At 32.9% G+C, this 17,218-nt stretch overlaps 3 protein-coding genes across 4 annotated transcripts; all 3 read right to left on the bottom strand.

Annotated features, from left to right (window-relative positions):
- Positions 1 to 263: 263 nt before the first annotated feature.
- On the bottom strand, positions 264 to 3,513 carry LOC108465171 (probable calcium-binding protein CML48). The gene is made up of 5 exons (XM_017765495.2): positions 3,023 to 3,513; positions 1,923 to 1,969; positions 1,568 to 1,725; positions 1,421 to 1,439; positions 264 to 693 (listed from the first exon to the last, which is right to left on the bottom strand). Exons 1-5 carry the CDS (start codon positions 3,393 to 3,395, stop codon positions 583 to 585), a joined length of 708 nt encoding a protein of 235 aa, XP_017620984.1. The 5' UTR covers positions 3,396 to 3,513; the 3' UTR covers positions 264 to 582.
- Positions 3,514 to 5,053: 1,540 nt separating this feature from the next.
- On the bottom strand, positions 5,054 to 10,291 carry LOC108465168 (heterogeneous nuclear ribonucleoprotein Q-like). 2 transcript variants are annotated; one of them, XM_053017972.1, is made up of 9 exons: positions 9,961 to 10,291; positions 8,136 to 8,839; positions 7,604 to 7,720; positions 7,341 to 7,481; positions 7,061 to 7,234; positions 6,636 to 6,843; positions 6,382 to 6,557; positions 6,025 to 6,110; positions 5,054 to 5,461 (listed from the first exon to the last, which is right to left on the bottom strand). In XM_053017972.1, exons 2-9 carry the CDS (start codon positions 8,511 to 8,513, stop codon positions 5,320 to 5,322), a joined length of 1,422 nt encoding a protein of 473 aa, XP_052873932.1. In that variant the 5' UTR covers positions 8,514 to 8,839; positions 9,961 to 10,291; the 3' UTR covers positions 5,054 to 5,319. The 2 variants fall into 2 exon arrangements, with proteins under 2 accessions (XP_052873932.1, XP_017620980.1); XM_017765491.2 differs by having other exon boundaries at positions 8,136 to 8,549; positions 9,961 to 10,283.
- A 645-nt stretch (positions 10,292 to 10,936) lies between these two features.
- On the bottom strand, positions 10,937 to 16,311 carry LOC108465186 (protein transport protein SEC24). The gene is made up of 14 exons (XM_017765509.2): positions 15,852 to 16,311; positions 15,686 to 15,751; positions 14,956 to 15,009; positions 14,683 to 14,855; positions 14,198 to 14,387; positions 13,928 to 14,073; positions 13,697 to 13,851; positions 13,359 to 13,440; positions 13,152 to 13,267; positions 12,832 to 12,930; positions 12,436 to 12,559; positions 12,032 to 12,312; positions 11,641 to 11,855; positions 10,937 to 11,538 (listed from the first exon to the last, which is right to left on the bottom strand). The coding sequence occupies exons 1-14, from the start codon at positions 16,177 to 16,179 to the stop codon at positions 11,327 to 11,329; spliced, it is 2,241 nt and encodes a 746-aa protein (XP_017620998.1). The 5' UTR covers positions 16,180 to 16,311; the 3' UTR covers positions 10,937 to 11,326.
- Between the last annotated feature and the right edge of the window lie 907 nt (positions 16,312 to 17,218).

Below are 17,218 nucleotides of genomic sequence, written 5' to 3'. Positions count from 1 at the left end.
TACTTGTATTTGACACATATCTAACATTTATGTACAATTACAACTTCCTCATATATGGAAAATCCTTATATTTAACACATATTGACATATATCTCAACATTTGTGTAGAATTACAACTTTTACGTATTTAAAAAAATACTTGTATTCGACACATATCTCAACATTCATGTAGAATTACAACTTCCACATATCCAAAAAATATTTGTATTAGACACATATTAACATATATCTCAACATTTGTGTGGAATTACGACATCCACATATTTAAAAAAAATACTTGTATTCGATACATATTAACACACATTTCATCATTCGTGTAGAATTACAAATTACACATATCTAAAAAATACTTGTATTCGACATATATCGACACATATCCCAACATTCGTGTAGAATTACAACTTCCACGTATTTGAAAAATACTTCCATTCGCCACATATGAATAATGTAGAATTACAACTCCCATATTAAAAAGGTCTACATTTTACAAAAAGGTGAAGCTAAAGTCAAATGGTTTTAAGAAAACAAACAATATCATAATTGAGTATTTAGGGTTTGATATTACACAGGGGCATCAATCAATCAATCATATGAAACAAGAAATGGAATGACCAAAGACATGAATGACTCGTACGAAAGCGTTGCTGAACCTGTATAACCTGGGTCCTTTTCCTTGAATTTTTCTGTCAATCCCTGAAAATTACAACAATCATCATAAATTCATAGTCCCATTTTTTAACCAATACCAGAATCTTCAATCAAACAACTGCAAACTATTTCCGATCCGATTTTATCATAAAAATAAAAAATTTGGGCCTTACCAACTAGAATCCAAAAAGATCTTAACTCAAACAAACCCAAATTTAAACAATCCGAACCCAACATGACCTAAACTTATGTTGCTTGGACTCTTTATTTTGGTTGAAGTACCCAGTTTAGACCCTCTGTTCGACATGTGGATATAAGAATATAACCTCCAAAGATCTTTCAAATGCATCAAAAATCTTACAAAAGTCTAACCATACCCATGTGAAATACGTATCTATATCCAATACACACACCTGTGTTCGAGTAAATATAGACCTGAACAAATAACCTAAAGTGACTAGAACTCAAAATACACCAAACCTATAATGACTCAGCCAAAAAATAAATAAACCTCAAACCTGAATGACCCGAACATAAACTAATCTTCAACAAAATTGACCCTAACCAAAAAGACTGAACTATATTGACTCAATCCAAAATCAACCTAATTTGCCCAATTGACAAATATAGTTAAACCCTATAAGTGGGGCAAAATCAATTTTGATCGCCAATCCGGTTTTCTTATCATTACTAATAATCAACAATTTTCCAGATGAATTAAAAGAGTTTAAAAATAAAAAAGGATATGCAAAGGGAGTGAGCAATCTCTAACCTTGACGATCATCCCACATCTGCAAATCAAAATAGAAGATGAGAAATCAACATCAGTCAGACAGTAGATTATCACATTTCAAATCTTTGAAAGGAAAAAAAAGAAAAGGAAAATGAAGAGAAAAATGTTGCAAAGAAGAAGCCTTACTCAACAAAACTATCGAAATTTAGTCCATTATCATACTTGGAAATTAGAAGTTGAAGAACAGAAGGTGGAATTGCATATCCAAGACTGTATAAAGCATCCCTTAGTTCCATCAAATCAATTTTCCCACTCCTATCTCTATCAAATCTCTCAAATACAGCCTACAAAATTTCGTATCCGTGAACATTAATCGAGTGACTAAAGATGATGTTAAATCGATGAATGCTATGTTGCTCGGACTCGAGCAGTTGGATGCAAGTATATTCCAACACGAGGATATTTATGTATTTGTAAAGTTCTTAAAAGATAGTATCTTTGTATGTGTATGGAAAATCAGAGCAAATATTTAATCGCTTACCCGCCAATGACCAAGGCAGCTCCAGAGTGCAGCAAACTCCATGGGGCCTGAAATTGAAATTTTTTACAACAATCATTTAATGGAGCTGTTTTCAAAGGAGAAGTTGAGAAAGCTAATGAGTGCCTAAGAGCAACTTAAAAAATTTCTTATACTGATTATGTAGCATGACTTACGTGAAAATGATAAACGCTAAAGTGAAGTCACCGTTTCATACAACCTTTTCTTATCAAACCTAAGCTGATGTATGATATCAACATTAAATATATTTGTTTAAGTTAGGCTCAAATTACAAGTTCCGAGTTCTGCTCAAGCTTTATCCATATTGTATATTTGGATAAACTAAGCTGTTTAGATCCATCCGTATTATACAAATAAAAAAGGACTGAATTGAAATAGGATGAGGCCCTAAATGTTTGAGTATATAATATATAAATAAAACCAATATATTATATAATTAAGGGTAAATTTAATCTTTGGTCCTGATCTTTACAATTAGGTTACTTCGGTATTTAAACTTAGCAATTAGGTCTATTTTAGTCCTGAACTTGAATTTCTTCAAGATTTGATGTTAACATTTGATGATGTTAACGCATGACACAATCTCAAATTGTCATCATCAAAAGATCAAATTTAGTATCAAAATGGACTTAATTGCCAAATTGAAAAAAATACAATACCAAAATGAAACTAGTTGCTAAGTTGGGAAGAAAATTATTTACAATATATATAACTGAAAAGGCAAATTTCAAAAGCTAAGAATCCAAAAAGTTAAAGGAAAGTAGCAAGTGGTGACCATTATTTAATTGAATGGGTCCAGGAAATAAAAGCAATGCTAAAATCCAAAAAAAAAAAAAACAAAAAAAACGTTGGAATGCGATCATACTCAAAATTGAATCTGATAGCTTTGCATTTAAGCACATTAAAATAAGCAAATAAATAAAACAGCACCATGGCAGTTCAATTCAATCAAAGAGTTTTGTGGTAAACAGTGATTTTAAGACCATTAATTCTTTGATTCAAGTCGCAATTTATGCAGATAATTTCTTCAATTTTATGTTGAAAATAGTTAAAAAAACAAAAAACAAAAGAAATTAACTTACCAATTCTGAGTGAATCATAAGGATTCTTGAACAAGAACATAAGCAACCTTATAGTCCTAAGATTAAACCTCTGGTAACCTGAAGACAGTGCCTGCTGCAACTCATATTCATCGATGAATCCACTTCGATCCCTATCTACCATTTGAAACGCCCTTATAACATCTGGAGATGTTCCTGCTGGAAATCCGCCACCACTCGGCCCATAACTTGATGATGACGAAGGCGGCGGAGAAAGCGTCGGGTACTGTCCGTAATAGCTCTGGTGCTGCTGCTGCGGCGGCGGCGGCTGGTGGTGGTGGTCGTATGACTGTGGAGGCAGCTCCGGCGCCGATGGAGCCGTGGAATGAGATGAATAAGGCCTTGAAGTTGCCATTTGATTTCAAATTTCAAATACAATTGATTTTTTGCTTTATGGATAATTTGAAAAAAAAAATTCAATTTCAAAGATCTTTGTGCAGAAAGTTGATTTCCAAGTTGGCGGTGGCTTGTATTTATACTAAGGGCTAATTGCACAAGCTTCCTAAACTATGATATAAATTTTAAATTGATTTTTAAATTTTTAAATATTTTTAATTAAGTCCTTAAAGTATCAAGAGGTCATATCAAATTGGATTTATCTATGGGTATCTGATAAATTGAAAAAAAAAAATCCAATTTCAGGATCTTTGTGCAATTTTAAGTTGGCGTTGGCTTGTATTTATACTAAGGTTTAATTGCACAAACCTCCCTAATTTAAATTTTAAAATATTTTTAATTAAGTCCTTAAAGTATCAAATAAGGCCATTCTACTAGTTCAATTAAATATCAATATGGATATATCTATTTTTGAAACATGCTCATTAAATTGTAAATATATGTATATTATTTGTATGATTAATTTTATCTAAATTTTAAATATTTTAATTCACTTCTTAAAAATATCAATATTGTATGAATAATATTTTTCTATTCAGGGCGAGACTAGGGGTAGGTAGGGTCCAGTCCCCTAAAATGAAAAATTTATTATTTAGACTTTTAAAATTTTTAAATTTTAAATTAGTAAAGGTAAAATTACACTTTGTTCTCCTAAAAATATAAAAAACTAATTTAATCTTTTAAAAATTATAAAGATATAAACTATTAAAATAGTGAAATTACATTTTGTTATTGTAAAAATTATAATTTAATTTTAGCCCTAAAAAAATTTCGATTTAGGTTCTGTTTCTATTTTTTCAGTTAAATATCAATTTGGATCTCTTGTATATATATTTTTAAAACATTATTAAATTATAAATACTGAATATATACATATCAATCATATGTTTAATTTGGATCTAAAATGTTAAAATAGATAATATCATTAAATTTTAAATATATATATATATAGCTCATCAAATTGAATGATATGATATTATTACTATTTTGAAAATTTAATTAAAAATATTTTAAAATTTGAGATAAATTTAAAATTTAGCTCATAATTTAAGTATCTATAATGAAATTAACCCTTTTAGTTAAGCAATAACAATGCAAAAGATAACATAAAATATAGAGTAAGGGGGCACGTGGTGAAGAAGACACATAATTTACGTAAGCGTGTCTGGTACTTGCTATTAGGCGGAGTCGCTTAATTTCCATGTCTTCTAGAGTTTTCTTTCTTATTAATGTTGTCTTTTTATTAAAATTTTCAAAAATTAATTATTTTCTTTTATTCTTTTAATGAATTAGTAAAATTATAATAAAGAGTTTAATTTCAATCTTAATCGGGTTTTAAATCGGTTCACATCGTTATTGTTATAGCAGCTTAAACACTTAGGTGATAATAATATTTCCTTTTATAAACAATATGGACGAACTTAAAATAAATTTAAGTTGATCTTTTACAAATATGAACTAACTTGAGTAAAATTTAAACTCATATTTCTAACCAGACTGAACTTAAGTAAATATAAAATATTTTAATATTATACTTAGACTCGACCCGAACCTAATAATCTGACTCGGGCCATGAATATCTCTAATAAAAACCAAAACCGACTAAAACCAGTGAAATTACCTCTAAATAAAAAATATATATATGACTATCAACAAGATCATATAGATTCAACATTTCAACATAGATGATTTCACGCACAATCATTTTCCTACAAAGAGGAAAAAAATCCCAATCACACAATCTTAAAAAACTAAGCAGTTAGGTTTTTTTTTTTTTTTCTAATAGCTTAAAAGTTAACTATTTGTGGAGATTGCAAAGGAATTTTGATTAAATAAACATTCCATCCCACCAATTATATAATCCATATTCTAATATAAGCAAATCAATACGGCCGATACCGCCTGTTACTGTTGTCGTTGCTACCGTGCTTTCCCCTACTGCTTGAACTGCTACCGCTCTTGCCACCACCTCGATTACTACTTTGATGTATCGGCGGGCTTTGTAGTTGTGATCCCGGTTGTTGCCTGCAGCAATAGATTATCAAGGTTCAATCCTCAGGCAAGCAACCGAGTTACGACAATCGGGTTGTATCACAGCTGGTTATTAGATGATATGTGACACATCCGGCTTTGTATGGAAAGAACGGGGATACGGATTTTAAGATGTATGAAATATTGGAATGGAAATAATGTGCTAAAAGTGCCATCAAGCCCTTGTAATAGGAGTTAGATTGTATTTTATCCATTTACTCAAAAGATAAACAAATTAGTCCCTATATGTTAGAATAGAAAACAAACTAATCTTTTCTATTAAAAATTTCATCAATTTCTATTAAAAACTGGTGTAACTGACAAAATAACCATACAGTTACACATAACATCCTATGCGCACCTCATACCGATATACATAGACCAGTGTTTAATAGTAGAAATAGATAAAATTTTTAATAAAATAACCAGTTCACTTTTTTATATAACATATGGAGACTAAATTATTCTTTTTTTAGAGAAGAATGGGCAAAATACAATTTGGCTACCAGTATAAGGGATTTCATGGTACTTTTACCAAATAAAGTTATTGAACTTACAGAACATATCCAACCCGGCCATCGGGTAAAAGCATTGGCATCATTGACATGCCAGTAGGTGTTGGTCCTCTTCCATAGATTAAGGGCTGTAGGAGACAAATTAACACAAAAAGTTTTAACCATGTTCAACAATCTAATGAACTTTTGCCTCTTTTCCTCGAGCACGCCAATGGCACACGAGAAAAGAAGGAAAAAAAGAAGGTTTTTCAAACTTAGAACCGAAAGCAAAACTGAAAACCCGAACGAACAAACAAACAAATAAACAATCACCTGCAGAATATCAAGAAAAAAATGATGAAGATATGGATGGAAGCTGTTTAACACACCATCCTATACATGTATGGACGAGTATCTCACCTGTGGAAGGCCAGCAACACCGTATCCTGGACCTAGAGCACCATAGGCACCCCCAACGAGACCATACCCAACCTGAGGTGGATAACTAGGAAGAAAACCGGAATTCTGAGAACTTGAACCCCCTGAGGTCTTTTGATCAGTTTGTGGCTTTGCAAGAGAACACTCTACAACTTGTCCTGAAAAAACGGAATAATAATATTAGGAATTACATCCATTAAACAAAAATGTAAAATGGATAAGAACTCGATAATCACCATCCAATTCATATTTTTCTGTGTTCTTGAGTGCTTTCATGGCACAAGATCTCTCTGCAAAATGAACAAAACCAATTCTATTTCTCTCTTGTCCGGGTTTTGCAGGAGGCAGAACCACTTTAGTTATCTTTCCATGATGTTCAAATAGCTTCTTTAGCTGATCTTGTGTTACATCCTTTGGCAAATTCTTCACATACACGGCCTTTACCTACATAAGATAGGTTACCTTAGATTAACAAATCCAAAAAATATGATAAGGACGACACTGACGTTACCAACATGCTATATGCAAAAGAAAGTACGCATGTCAGCTTCAAAGGAAATGAAAAAGGAACAAAGTCCTCAAATGAGACAAGCATGAAACGTAAACTACCAAAAGAACCCCGCAAGAAGCTAGAAAGTGAAAGAGAGCAACTTAACTATACCTGAGAAGCAGCAGGAGAATCAGCATTCTTAGGATCAGCCCAGCTCACACTTGGAGCATTATCACCAAGCCTGAATTCCGTGTTCATCATCTTCTGCCTTGAATACTCGGCACATGCATTGTTATAATACTCAACAAAGGCAAAACCCCTGTTACTACCTGAGTTCTTCATATCCTGCAAGCACGAAGCAAATTCACAATATGACATTACCACTAAACATCCCCTTAGAGATCACAAGTAACCAATAATCGGCAAAAATGCACAAGGTCATTAAACTAACCTTCACCAATTCCAAACCTGTAACTCCATGACCAACCTCTGACACAACCTTCCTCAAGTCTTCCTCCCCCCAATTTCTCGGAATATTACCAATAAACAACCGATGTTTTGATTGGGATGTAGAACATCTAATTTTTCTACCCTGAGAGAGAAAGATAGAAGCTACAAAGTTACTTAACAACCAAAGAAACATGAATGCCGTTATCAGAAACAAATAGAACACGGAAGCAGGAACTCCCTATGAGATAATAGAAGACTTGTCACCTTAAATTCGGCATTATTTAGCTCATCAATGGCTTTAGAGGCCAATTCTACACTTCTAAAGGTCACAAAAGCAAAGCCCTTGTTTTCACTTGTATCTTTACCTTTCATAATCCGAACCTACCATAATAATTACGATGTGTCAATGTTTATCTCGTGAAAAGAAAAATAGGGTAAAAGGATCATGCACAAAAATGAATAAATTAATCCCTGTACATTAAGCTAAAGAGCAAATTGGTCATTTCTAATAAAAGTTTCATCCATTTATACTGTTACAACTGGCATGGCTGACAAAATAATTAAACATTTACATGTAGTGTGCCATGTGTACCTTATGTTGATATATAAGGACCAGTTTTGAACCGTAAAAATGAATAAAATTTTTAACAAAAGGATTAGTTTGCTCTTTGATCTAATATATAAAAACTATTTTGCCCATTTTTTGAGTAGAATGAGCAAAATGTAATCCTACTCTTAGCACAAGGGCTTCCAAGATACTTTTACCATAGTTTCTCACTATAGCAAAAGAAAATACCTCAGTAACCTCTCCAACAGAGTCACAAAAATCCTTCAAATCCTCTTGAGAAACATCATGTGGTATGCCTCCAATATATACTTCGGAACCATGAGGAGGACGAGCAAGAAGCTCGGCACGTTTCTTCTTTTCATCCTCACCTTCAGCATCATCATCCCCATTAGCATTTTCGACATCTTGATCTTCCTCTTCTATTTCTTCTTCCTCCTCCTCCTCCTCCTCTTCTTCTTCTTCCTCTTCTTCTTCTACCTCCACTTCTTCATACTCCACCTCTTCTTCCATAGTCTCCTCGGGATCGTTATCTTCTTCATCAAGATTGATCCTCTCATCAGATTCAGCAGGCTGTTCAGGCTCATTTGGTCCCTTTGGCCTCGGCATCTTATGTATCTATTTAAACAAGCTTGCAAGGCAATTCTGAAGAAGGCACAGAGGCCAGAAGAATTCAAGGGAAGAAGTACACACATATTGAAAGGAGGAAACAAAAATGATGGCCAAAAGGATTTTCAGATATGTATCTCAATTGAAACCCGTGTCACGAGCTAAAAAGATTCAAAGGGGTTGCAAGGTATAATTAAGCAGTCGATTTTAAAGAGAATGGAAAAAAAAAAAAAGAAATTTCCGAATGATAATTAAGAGGCTTATGTAGTTGGTGCAAGTTTTCAAGGAATATGAACTTGCTCAAAATCAGAACAAGAGTCACAAGACTGCTGTCGAAAAAACAAACAAAAAAGAAAATATTGACATGTTTAAGCTTAAGCCAGCTTCATACGAAACGTAATGCAAACTTACAAAACAAAATTAAAATATATATAAATCAGGCATGACTTTAATGGAAAATGAAAATCAGGCATCATATATATAACCTAATGACGAAAAAGTAAAACCAGTCTCAAACTAAATATACAATCACTATACCCTGGTAATAACTTTACATATAATATAAGCATCAAGATTCTTACAGATACGTAGTTCATCCAGTAAAAGTAGAGACTCTTGTATCAGGACTCAAATTGCATTTTGCCCCCACTACTCAAAAAATTGGTTAAATTAATCCTTATACATAAGATCAAAGAGCAAATTAATCCTATTAAGAATTCTATCCATGTATACGGTTAAAAACTGGTTACTATATGTACACGGAACATGCCACATGTCATTATATGATTATTCTGTTAGCCAGTCCAGTTTCTAACAGTACAAAAGGATGAAATTTTTAACAGAAATGATCAATTTTCTTTTTAATCTAACATATAGAGATCAATTTGTCCAATTTTTTTGAGTAGAGGGGTCAACATGCAATCTGACTCTTAGTACAAGAGCCTTAACTGGTCCGGATTGAGTATCAATAAAACAAGTTTTATGATGGTTCAAAATCTCTCGAAATTATAGAGAGTGCACCCCAATCAACAAATTCAAGAAATTTAAGAATAAGGCCAATAAAACAACACAAAAGTTCTAACAATCTGTCTTTTTTGGTATACTAATTAAGGACTAAATTGCAAAGAATGTCATATCTTCCAAGCTACTTAGTACATTTTTAGCAAATCTCAGCATATACATAGCCTCAACTAGGAAGCTTTTTTTTTTTCCCTTTTTTTCCTCATGCCTAAAATAAACTCTTTGCTCCACTAAAAGTTCAAATTTGAAGTTCAAAAAATTTCAAAAACCCCATTGAAGTTCAACAAATACCCACTTCAAATGAGCTCTGAATTAAACGAAATGAGGGGGGAAAAAAAAGAAATTAAACCCACTCTTTTTTCTCGAGAAACAAGCAGAAATTAGTACTATTTTAATTATGGGTTTTAAGAGAGAAAGAGAAAAATACCCGAGTTGGAGCTGTAGAGAAAGAATCTTAAGAAGCTTCGACAGCTGAGAGAGAAAGTGGCTAAGCTTTAAAGTGTAAAGGTTGGAAGTAATAAAAGGAAAAAAGGAACGCCTAGATTTTCTTTTCCTTATTTTCTCGGGAAATAAGCATAATATGGGTTGAAAGCTTGAATATAGAAAAACAAACAAGCCCTAAAACAGCTTTGATTGAAGAAAGGTTGTACTTATCTTTTAATAATCCATTTTTTTCACATTTTTTTTAACAAACCATGAACAAATGAATTTGAAGCAGATCTTTATTGATTTTTTTTTTTTCGAAACCACCCACAGTTATAGGAAATTTTATTAAAGGCACTCAACTTTCTTGTCATTTAATAATATACCACTAATAATAATAAATATTCACTTATGGGTTTTCTGATATAAATACCACATAAGTTCTTGTATTAAGAATTAGATTATATTTTATTCTTCTATTAAAAAAGACAAATCAGTTCTTATATATTAGATCAAGCAGCAAAATGATCATTCTATCAAAAATTTATATTTTTATTGCTAAAAATTAGTCTTTATATGTCAACATGATATATATATATATATATATATGATACGCCACGCGTGTAACTATCTAGTTACTCTATTATTACACCAATTTTTATAGTAAAATGATCAATTTATAACTAAAACATTAAATGTTCAAATATGACAATCCACATGTACTTCATGTTAATTTTTTTTAATTTTAAATAATTTTATAATTTTTAAATTATTATTTGACATTACAATGTCATGTTAAAATAAAGGCGAACTATCACATAAATTGTCATCTTAACATCATTAAAAATTTAATATTTTAATTAACATTTTCCTTTAAAAAAAAGCTGTTTGATTTTTAAAAAGATTAATAATTAAATTTAACTAAAAATAAAAACTAAATTAACAAAATATATAATTATTAAATACATTTGAGATTATCATTCTTGAAATCTCTACATTCCTCGTTTTTATTCTCACTCAAAATGGCAAAATAAGTGTTCCCAAAATCAAAGCCTACATTTATGTTTTACAAATTAAAAAAGAAAAGTACATTTCCTAATAGCAACCATTTGGTTTATGAGAGGCAAAGGAATTTGCTAATAAGGTAAAATAGGTAAAATGATAACAACAATCTATGTTTTACCTGAAGTTTGGGTGAGTGTCGGAGACAGATAAGTATCCAAGACTGGTATACTCAAATTTTCCGAAGTTTTCCCATATGTTTCGAAGATCATACCCGTACTGGTAGAGCCCCGATAACACGAATCACTCGTTTCAGGAAAGGGTGTAGGGAGATATCCAAAATATTGGGAAAATGTAATCTTTTATTTCTATTTCATGTATTCCAATACACTTTGGGTGATATCTTCAAGGAAGGATACAAAACCCATGACACTTGTTAGGCCGGTTCCGTTGACATCTTGTTCCTCGATAAGGTAGTTCTCGAACACCGAGGCATCGTCTTGCCCTCCTCGGATGAATATGAGTTTGGGGGTAATACAACGTTCTTGCTTCAATTTGTTAATCGTGGACCGTAACAAACCTGTTAAGTATACAATGGCCTCAGAATAAATCACAAGCTAAAACGGTTTCCATTTCGACTTGTAAAAATCAACTTGTTTGTGCAAGTGATAAAAGAGCTTACAGTCGTGGGGTGGAGGAAAAGGAAGGCTAGGATCTGCAGTAGATGAGTAAAAGACGATTAATGTCGTATATGCATCGAGGAAAAATATCGGACTACCACTGGTGATCAGTGCAGCACGACTCAATGAGTGCCGTGGATAGGCTTGTTTATCTGGTGTTGAATATGATGTTAGGACTGGATAGATTGCACGGTGAAGAGAACTTGGTTCCAACGCACTGCACCATATGTATGGGAAAAACGAAAAGAAGATCAAAATATGCGGTAAGAATACGAGTTTGCATTTACACTAACATTACAATTAAATCCTCTACCACGTGTTTGGATCTGTTAATTATTTAAGAGATTGTGGCATAAAGAATAACCCAGATCCAAAAATGGAAGTACCATATACCTGAAAAGACATTGCACATAGATCCGGTAGTCAGGGTGAACACCCTCTTCGTGGAAACGCAGAAGAGGGTTTCGAAGCAAAGCAAAAACCAATCGAGGCAAAGGTTGCAGTTGGGGGCATTGCGAGAATGTAACATCGAGCTGACCCATGATAGAACTACTTCCGTTCTTGTATTGGATAAGGTTAAAAGCCTCGTTATATTGAGAAGTGAGGATTACTAGCCAATCATGAAGCAACATCCTGCCCTCTCTAACTCCTTCCTCCAAAGAGGCTAATATGACCTGTAAAATTGACAATATGCATATAAACTACTAGAGATGATACTCAGAAACAAAATGCTCCAGAACCGAGCATGAAGACATGCATGGAAAAGTCAAAAAGAGAGACAAAGAAAGAAGGTGAACCTTGTGAACAAGCAATGATAGAACCACTTCAGGATCAACACTATCATAAAGTTCATTAAGATTTCGGGCTGTTCCATACTGCAAAGTTCGTATCCTAAGTCTTCGTTTAATAGAATGTTTGCCTCTGCATAAAAATGTCACATCAAGCCAATCCAAAAAGTAGCGCCAGAAAGCAATATTGTTGATCAAATATTTTTAATGATTTGAACTTCTAGAAGATTTTGTATGAATTATGATAAACCGAATTCTAAGTTCCTCAACCTGCAGATGAGGCTAGAATATTCATGTCCTCATGAATGACACTCGCAAGTATACTTACAAGGTTTTTCATATTTTTAGGCCGACAAAGCTGGTAAGAGTGATTTAGGATCAGAATTTCCAATAGGAATAATATACCTACTAGAAGAAAGCAATTCAGAACCAGGGAGTTCCTCGGGGGGCACGACAACAGTGTATTGAAATGCAATCTGCACCATGGGTTGTTCAGATGAATGCCTGTAAAGGAGGAGCGATTATACAATCTGAATATATTAACATTGATGCTCCTCAAAATGTTATCACCGAAAATAATGTGGAAGAAAACAAAGAAAATGGAAAGGGGGGATGTTTCAAGCATTCAGGTGGTTACAATTGGTCCATACAAGAAATTAACATAATGGAAAGATGTAAATAACATATAATCAAAATAAAGATAATTGTCACTGGGCTATTCATACCTTGAAAAACCAACATTATTAGCAAACTCAAAATCATAAGCATATGTTGCATACGAATCACAGCAAATAATGTGTTGCACATTTTCATATTGCGGATCTGGGAAGAAGTGACCATACTGCAAAAGAAGGGAAAAAGAAGTGAGATAGCAAGAACTGATATATAAAGTTCCTTAGCAAGATGAATTGAAAGAAGTAAGAGGCAGTTACGGAATGGCCAGGCTTGAATTCAGTAGATGTCCTCAATCTTAGTACACAATTAAAAGCATATGGTCGACTTAGCATTCGATACCTGCAAAATAGCATTAATAGAACTGAATTTAGTTTTCATGTCATTAACAAAAGTAATGATGAAGTGCTGAAACAAAAATATGCACAAAAATCCATCTTTAAAAAAAAAAAAAGAAGAAGAATAAATTAGAAGTGTATCTAACCTGAAAGAAAATAACTATTCTACCATCCTTTTGTTATGCCATTAACCAATAGAACAACATTTTAGTCCATTAAAACCTAATGAAAGAATTTGAGGAGAAAACAATTGTACTTACATGTCCTGCGGAAGTGTTGAATCATCTGTATTTGAATACAAAAACAGTGAGCCACCACTTTCTATGCTAAGAAATTTAAGAGAAGCCAAATCTGTATACTCATTTGTAACGGCAAAAATGTCCACACAAACACCAGCTTGAACAGCCACAGCAGCCTGTAAAATATGTCAAGGATACATTCTCAACCCATACAGCTAAAATTAGAGAAACTGAAAGTCAATCCAAATCTACCAGATCTTTGTAGAATGGTGTCTGCTCTGGAAGTAAAGCACGGTCTGCATCCTCTCCTTTACTGGCATATTGCTCACCATACCTTCTTGTATCAAGTTGCCCAGGTCCATGATCGGGAGGACCCGAGAGAAAGGCAAAGACTCTAGCTGCAGTTGCGCACAGAGACACAACAGTATGTAGCACATTACATAGATATTTATGATGCTAAAAAGAAAAAACAATAGATAAAGATATTGCACTTTAGAAGACCTCTATGCTTATCGCACATACCTAATGCAAATGTATTTCCATATTCTGACCCAAGGTAATTGCAAAGAGCTTCCATTGCCATACCAAAACCTCGACCACCCATCAATATGCCATCTAACTCTTGACCTGTTCCTGGGGGCGTTCTCTCCCATGAAGTAGTTGGTCTGAGAATTTCAAGTGCAGATGTGATACGATCCTTACAAGTATCAACCTGTATAGGTTATTGATTTCAAGGAGACCAGTAAATACTAAATTACATAGAGGTTCGATTGATGTAAACAAGGCAACAGAACAATATCATAACTAAAAGACGCTACCAACTAGGCTTTTTACCAAATACAGACAGATATACCTCCCCGCTCCTTTTCCCAATTCTATTCTTATAGAATAACTATTTCATTCTTTATATATACCATTCAGAGAATCCAATGGGCCAACCGTATGTTTTATAAAGGGCTGTGGCAGAGGACAAAAATAAAGGAAAACAATAAGTGAAGATTACATACTGGAGCCAGGAACTGTAACAAAGGCATGACATCTTCAAGCTCAATTGGCAAGGTACCCTCCGCATCTTGAGGGATAAAAACATTCTTTACAACAGGTATAGGCCCTTGAACATCATATAACCCTAATTTGTGGCTGAAAGTGGCAAGGCCAAAAAGGGACTCAGGTGCAAGAGCTGCAATAGAAATGAAAATGAAGGAAAGAATCAACCTTCCAAGAACAAAAATCAAGAATAAACAAAATGAATAAATCATTTTTATCCAACATTAGAGAACCTTCCAATGCCGCCTGCAGTGCACTTTTAGTAAGCTCCAAAAATTCTTCAGAAGCTGAAAACAAAAAGGAAGTTTTATATAAGTCTATGTGGATTAAAGAATAGAAATAAGAGCATAATGAGGTAGTCATCATGCATGGTATCTGCAAAAACATTAAGAGAAGACCTGAGTCAAAGACCAACTGCCTTTACTCCCCCAAGGGAACATCCTACTACAAGCAACATAAAAACTCATATTTATTACACAAAAGCAATCTTTGTTAAAAGTTAAATGTCAAACAACTACTAGATGCCCCCATATTCATTTTTACTATATATACACGGAGGAGCCGCATGTAAACATGAACTAGTATAAGAAAATAAGGCATATAGATTGAAACCTGAGTGTATCAAATAACATAAAATGTGCTTTAACACTTTGTCACTATCAACTGCTGCATTCAATAATCTTTTTCAGTTTCTTATAACTTCTTTGTACTTTTCACTCTAGAAATGGTCTTAACTACATAATACTCAAATCCAATACTTTAACTTCTGTAATAATTTTCATCACTCAAGAGTGTCCAATTCAAAATATTTCTTCCACACAAATTTGCAGGAAAGAATTAAAACTAGAAAAAAAAAAAGAGAAACGAAATCCATTTCGTTACCATAAATTCAGCACAAATAATTTGAAATTCAGATAAAAATAATTACAATATTAGAACATTAGAACAAAGTGAAGATCTCACATGACAAATCAACGGCCGCAACATACACCGGACGAGCATGCAGAATTTCCTCCTCCGATCCTTCCACTACACAGAAACAATAAAATCAAAGAGTTAATGTAGTTAAAAAAAATCATTATCCCTCACTTTCTTCATAATTTTTTCTGAGCAACCAAATCACACTTACAAGGAAACTCGAGATCGACAAAAGACGACATCATTTCAGCACAAGACTGGGGTCGAGAGTATCTAGCGATGGCTTCAGAAGAGAGGCCGTTGAGCGTACCGCAAAGAGAGCAATTCCATGCCCATTGATCGAGCTCGCAATAGGTGTTGAAATAAGCGTAGCAATTCTCGCATCGGGGTAAAAGATGTCCGTCCGATCCATAGACCGGCGCTTGACCGTTCTCGTCTTTAGCAGCGAAAGGTGTTACCGTTAATCCCCAAGGAATGCCACAAGCTTCTTGCGCATCGGAATCGATCGGGAACCGTGTCACCGTCGCACGAACCGCCATGGTTTTTCCGTATCCTTTTTTCTTTTTCTCTTTCTAAATTTTCCCGGAAAATAATATGGTCATTTTTCCCTGCGGTGTATGTTAGGAAAAGTGATATTCGTGGAGATAGCCAATAAGAAACAGAGAATATGCCACGTTGGAATGTGGGCGATGACGTGGCAGATCTCCTTTTATTTTTAATTCGAGTTTTTTTACTTAAATGACTTTTCTTTACTCCTAAAATTTCAACTCAAAAGCTAACTCTTTAGTATATTAATTAAATTCTCATATATATTGCTTTTTGTTTTTAATATGAATAATGGTATTTTAATTGACTAAAACAATATTTAATATTAAATAATTAATAAAAGTATATTAAATTAATGATAAGACTTTAATATAAATTTTAAAAATAAACCTCATCATTTATAAAAGGTATAATTCTAATTTTAATTTTCTATGTGGTAAAATTTAAATTCTATGAATTGTTTAAAAATATCATTTATTTTTTAACAAAGTTAATACTTTTAAAGATTTTAAAAATATTTTTATACAAAAATAATAACTCTATTATATTTTAGGTTAAATTATACAATTAATCTCTAATTTTTTTGTTTTGAACAATTTAATTTTTTTCTTTTATATTAAAAGATGTGAAGAATGGGAAAAAATAGAGAGAGAAGCACGAGAGAATGAAAAATAAAGAATAAAAAAGAAAGCTAAAAGAACATAGAAGGAAAAAATAAATTGCTCAAAATGAAAGAAATATGGAGACTAATTGTATAATTTAACATAAAATTTTTGTTTAAAATAATAATTTAACATGTCACGTTAGCTTACCTTTACATCATTGTTAACATAAATGACAAAATCAAATATAAGTGATTAAAATATAACCTGGGGTAGTGGCAGAGCCCTGACATCCTAAAATAGAAAATTTTTCATTTAGGCTCCGTTTGTTTCCAGGTAAAATGTTTTGTGGAAAATGATTTCTGGAAAATAATTTCTTGAAAAATGATTTCTGGAAAATGATTTACTTTTCTGATGTTTGGATGAATCT

This window comes from Gossypium arboreum, chromosome 8, assembly GCF_025698485.1.
Source record: "Gossypium arboreum isolate Shixiya-1 chromosome 8, ASM2569848v2, whole genome shotgun sequence".
Lineage (NCBI taxonomy): Eukaryota > Viridiplantae > Streptophyta > Magnoliopsida > Malvales > Malvaceae > Gossypium > Gossypium arboreum.
Note: the sequence above shows the minus strand (reverse complement) of the source record. Positions and strands in the feature narration are given on the sequence as shown.

Excerpts from the sequence above, each read along its gene's own strand:
- LOC108465186 (XM_017765509.2), bottom strand. The coding sequence starts at position 16,179 with ATGGCGGTTCGTGCGACGGTGACACGGTTCCCGATCGATTCCGATGCG. Across the intron at positions 14,388-14,682 it reads TGTTACAGTTCCTGGCTCCA|GTTGATACTTGTAAGGATCG; the intron begins GTATGTAATCTT and ends TAACCTATACAG. Across the intron at positions 11,856-12,031 it reads TATGTGCAATGTCTTTTCAG|TGCGTTGGAACCAAGTTCTC; the intron begins GTATATGGTACT and ends CATATGGTGCAG.
- LOC108465168 (XM_053017972.1), bottom strand. The coding sequence starts at position 8,513 with ATGCCGAGGCCAAAGGGACCAAATGAGCCTGAACAGCCTGCTGAATCT. Across the intron at positions 6,558-6,635 it reads AGAAAAATATGAATTGGATG|GACAAGTTGTAGAGTGTTCT; the intron begins GTGATTATCGAG and ends CCGTTTTTTCAG. Across the intron at positions 5,462-6,024 it reads GGCCGGGTTGGATATGTTCT|GCAACAACCGGGATCACAAC; the intron begins GTAAGTTCAATA and ends CTATTGCTGCAG.
- LOC108465171 (XM_017765495.2), bottom strand. The coding sequence starts at position 3,395 with ATGGCAACTTCAAGGCCTTATTCATCTCATTCCACGGCTCCATCGGCG. Across the intron at positions 1,970-3,022 it reads TTATGATTCACTCAGAATTG|GCCCCATGGAGTTTGCTGCA; the intron begins GTAAGTTAATTT and ends TTTCAATTTCAG. Across the intron at positions 1,726-1,922 it reads GCTGCCTTGGTCATTGGCGG|GCTGTATTTGAGAGATTTGA; the intron begins GTAAGCGATTAA and ends GAAATTTTGTAG.